This window comes from Poecilia reticulata, linkage group LG23 (assembly GCF_000633615.1).
Source record: "Poecilia reticulata strain Guanapo linkage group LG23, Guppy_female_1.0+MT, whole genome shotgun sequence".
NCBI lineage: Eukaryota > Metazoa > Chordata > Actinopteri > Cyprinodontiformes > Poeciliidae > Poecilia > Poecilia reticulata.
In genome coordinates this window covers 14988479-14992979 of record NC_024353.1, presented here as the reverse complement: position 1 = coordinate 14992979, position 4501 = coordinate 14988479, and the positions used below count along the sequence as shown (strand labels likewise).

At 39.4% G+C, this 4501-nt stretch overlaps 1 protein-coding gene across 1 annotated transcript in view; it reads left to right on the top strand.

Moving 5' to 3' along the window:
- The window catches only part of LOC103459635 (NXPE family member 3-like), a 12060-nt gene extending 7872 nt beyond the window's left edge, over window positions 1-4188 (top strand). The window contains exons 5-8 of the mRNA XM_008401383.1: window positions 1791-1861; window positions 2210-2242; window positions 2408-2596; window positions 2668-4188. Coding sequence (XP_008399605.1) covers window positions 1791-1861; window positions 2210-2242; window positions 2408-2596; window positions 2668-3215 — 841 coding nt within the window. The 3' untranslated portion in view covers window positions 3216-4188. The remainder of the gene's footprint in view (window positions 1-1790; window positions 1862-2209; window positions 2243-2407; window positions 2597-2667) is intronic.
- Window positions 4189-4501: the final 313 nt, after the last annotated feature.

Genomic DNA, 4501 nt, shown 5'->3' with positions numbered 1-4501 from the left:
AGATACGGTACACATTGCATATTGATCTGTTCAGATAACGTAAGGCTGTGTAACAGTCATGCTTCAGGATGTAGAAGTTGTATCGGTACTGCCATTATGCTGTACTTGGCTAAAAGGTTTCCATAATGGATGTGTTTATTATTGACTTTTTTTTTCATTCACTAAACACAAAGAAAGCAAAGCAATAATACTTAGGCCAGCAGACACTTTGTTCTTATTGATCCTACGACGGTTGAGCTGCAAATGCAATCGTGCACAAGCCTTGATCCAAGCAAGGCTTTCCGTTTCAGATTTTGGAAATCTGTGAATTTTAGTTCCACAAAAACGATCAGGATACCTGACATCGCCTGTACAGATACCCCACTGACGGAGAACCTTTTTTTTTCGAGTCCTGACGCAAAAACTTTCTGTCGGTCTGGTAGTCCACAATGTACATTAGCATGAGTTTGTGAGCCGGTGAGCCGGTAACCCATGTGATAGCTGCACTGTGACGTAAAATGGGCAATAGCCAATGAAAGGCGGGCCCTGTGGTAAGGTCCATTGGAGCTCCACAGTGTAAGCGGTGTGTAGCTCAAGGTTAATCCGATTTATGAACGCTAATTTCGGCCAGCCGTTCTCTACCGCTCCCTCCTCGAGGGCTCGTCGGTTCACTTAGGGCTCTACTCCTGCTTTAGAGCCGAAGTAAGCAGCCTTATAACGGGCGTAATAGCCGGTGTTAGAACCGGAGTAAACCGTAGGTGAACCTCCAAGAGCTTGAGGGGGGAACGGTAGAGAACGGCTGGCCGAAATTAACGTTCATAAATTGGATTAACCTTGAGCTAAATGCTGCTTACACTGTGGAGCTCCAATATCTAACTTGATGCTAACTTCACTGTGGTAAAACGCATGCGCGATCTGATCTCCAAATTATGCCCCGCCTCTTCCGTGACACCTCACACAGACAAAACTTGAGTCCCTCTCACACATACAGAACTGAGTTTCTTACATACAAAATAATGAGTCAAAATAATGAGTCTATATTTTATTAGTTTATATTTGCAATCTTAGTCTTGTGACTAAGACAAAAACGATTGTTTGCGTGTCTGATATTTTAGTAGTGTATGTGCGCAATTGTAGTATTTTGTGTGTGTGTGTGCGACATGTTAGTACAGTGTATGTGTGCGACAAAGATAAAATGTGTGTGCGTGTGCGACATGTTAGTGGGGTGTATGTGCAATTTTGGGATTTTGTGTATACGTGTGAGATAAAATGTGTGTGACATTTTAGTAGTGTGTATGAGCAATTTGAGTAATTTTTTTGATTGTGTGTGAGTCTTTTGTAGTGTGTGAGACAAAACATAGATTTAGTCCTAAACGGCCCCTCATAGAAGCATTAGGGTTTTCTATATGATGTTCCACTTTATATTCATGTAAATAAAACTTTATGTTAATGTGTAATAGACACATAGACCAAAAGGAAACGTCTCTGCAGTCATCTGTCGGGATAACAGCATCAGAGCGTCTGGCCTTAAAAACCTGAACATGCTAGTAAGGTTAGCTCTGTCCTAGAGACGGATGTGGAGCCTGATGAACCTGTTGTCGAAAATGGATTAGTCACAAAATGGAAGCCAGTACAGACTAATCTATACTTCATTTACAATTAATGTAATGTGACGAACCTGAACTGAAGTCAATTGACTGAAAGCGAAGAAAATGTGGCATTCAGTAAGACTGCATATTGGAATTAGCAGTTAAAATTAGTTTTGGTTTTAGTTAAGAGAGTTTCATCCAGTTTATTTGCTCTTGTTACAGTGGGGTCAACTTGAAAGTCTCCATTCCATCTTTAGGACCTTCCAGTATCACCATTTTGCCAAAACTAATAGGTAAACGTTGCTATATTGTCATAAATGTGTTACAATGAATTATTGATTGCCTGACAGAAATGAAAAAATGTAAGCAGTTTTTCTATGTGTGGCTTTCTCAGACAACTTTGTCCACTGGCATTTTATAATTTACCTGATCAGTTTGGACTTTATTTCAGGTATATAAAAATGAGTCACATGTAGTTGCATAAAACATAATGCATGCATTTAGAAAGACATGCATTTTTGTTGAATAACCCGTAAAATGTTGATCTGCTATGAAACTGCTATAATGTAGAACAGTTGTTTTTTCTGCTCAAGTTACTGTCATAATACACAATCACAAATTGAATTTGTTTTTTCTTCCAGTTCTCAATGAAACAGTCCCTGTTAACATGTCAGGTAAAGTTGCTGTTTGTATGATTGGGTTATAAATGTATTAATATCCACAAAGGTGTTTCTTTAAAGTAATGCTGACCTTCACTTTTTTAAGTCTTCAGTGATCATAACATCTTTTTTGGTTTTCTTTTCTGTTTTGGATGTTCTTCTGAATCTCCCCTCGTCTAGGAGAAGCCATGAGAGCCAGTCCTGCTGGTTATTACTACCAGGGCGCATGGCGAGCACTAGACGGCACCACAGTTCATCAGTTTAATAACGCCACAGCAATCAGCCAGTGTCTGAAAGGGAAAGTTCTCCATCTGTATGGAGACTCCACCGTCAGGCAGTGGTTTGAATTCTTAATTGCKAAAGTTCCAGGTAGATACTCAGTAGAAATGTCTGACAATTCAAATTGGTTCTTTCTGATGAGTTCTCTGTTACACTTTCAGATCTCAAGAAGTTTGACCTGAAAACCCCCCCACAAACCGGACCCCTTATGGCCTTGGATTATAAAAACAACATTTTATTGACGTTCCGCTGCCACGGCCCTCCKCTYCGTGCTYMTRYRTTGCCRGTCAGYSAGTTCCATTTTGTTGCCAACAAACTGGACAGTGTGGTTGGAGGCACAAACACTGTAGTTATTTTTGGCGTCTGGGCACACTTTGGCGTTTACCCTGTGGAGGTCTACATCCGACGTCTGCTGAGCATAAGGAGGGCAGTGGAGCGGTTGTTGACCAGAGCTCCAGATACTCTGGTTATCATCAGGACTGGTAATCCCAAAAGGCTGACACTACATGAGTCGCTGACCACTGACGATTACTATGCATTGCAGCGAGACAAGATACTCAGAGCAATATTCAAAGAAGTGAATGTCCGACTGCTGGACGCCTGGGAGATGACCCAGGCCCACTACCTTCCACATGACCTCCACCCACCACAACCCATAATTAAGAATATGATAGATGTTATTTTGTCCCACATATGTCCCCAGAGGTGAATTTTAAAGCCACATGGAAGAAGCAGAAGACTTTAGATCTTTGTGGTCTGGTAACTATTGGTGATTGGTAACACATACTTAAGAGTTAATGAGAGTTGGGTAGGAGTTGATGAATGATGTACCTACAGTCAGCAATCTTGCTGTAAAACACAATGAGCCTTTTCTTTCCCACATAAGCTTTAAAGCAGGGATGGAAAGACTTCCTTTAACCTGTTTTTTTGTTTGTTTTTTTCCCTAAGGAAACAACACTTCAGTCATGCCAAACACCAGATAATTTGTACATGTAAAAAACCATGTAACTGAGTCTTGGGTGGGTCTGTTTATGAAGTTGCAGTGGTTTAATACCTCTGTTAAAAATATGAATATTTTTATGATTAATTAAATATTTTGTCTTTGAATATGACATTTATTGCAAATCAAAAAACTATGCAATTTGTTATAAACATGCATCAACTAACCCCCACAATGACAGAGGTCTGGAGCAGGGATCAAACCGGCAACCTGCCAATTGTGGGGCAAACTCCTACGTAGCACTGTTGCCATCATCTTGGGTGGTACTTTCATATTTTTATTTTTAACATATTACCATGACTACAATTATGATTTTTTTTCTTTTCATTTTTTGTGCTCTGTTAGCAGGTGGCCCTGCGTGCAGACACACATTTAAAGACAATTAGTTGAAGCTGACGGGTAATGATTTACTGTTCATGTTTACATTGTTGTGTGTGTTCCTGAAACCACAGAACAAGTCTTTGCTTCTGTTAAAATGTTCTAATCGCTGCAGGCGACTCTAACATGAACAGTGACATCAAGTTGAAATGGTTTAATAATCTGAACTCTTGTATTGTTTTCAGTCTATTTCAGTAATTCTTTAGCTTGTACTTTTTTATTCTGTTTGGAAAACTGATGTGATGAACTGTTTGGTTTCATACTTGGCTTTGCGGCATCAACACCTTTTGCCTTAGAGTGGAAGTTTAATTAAAGCGTTTTTAAGTAAATGCTTGTGGTTGGTTTAAATATTTTGTTTATGGATCCCAAGCTGTGAATGGGTTCCTAACCACACACTAATCATAATGAATGATGACATTTCTTGGAATTTTCTTCCTCTTAAATTCACAAACACAAACATGGAGTCAAATCCAATTAAAACTTTGAACACAGTTTAAATTTATGATAACACTTTATTTGAAGGGGGGTTAATAAGACTGACATGACACTGTCATAAACACCTGTCATGAACATGACATAACGTCTGTCATGAACATGAGTAAGCCTTCATGAATATT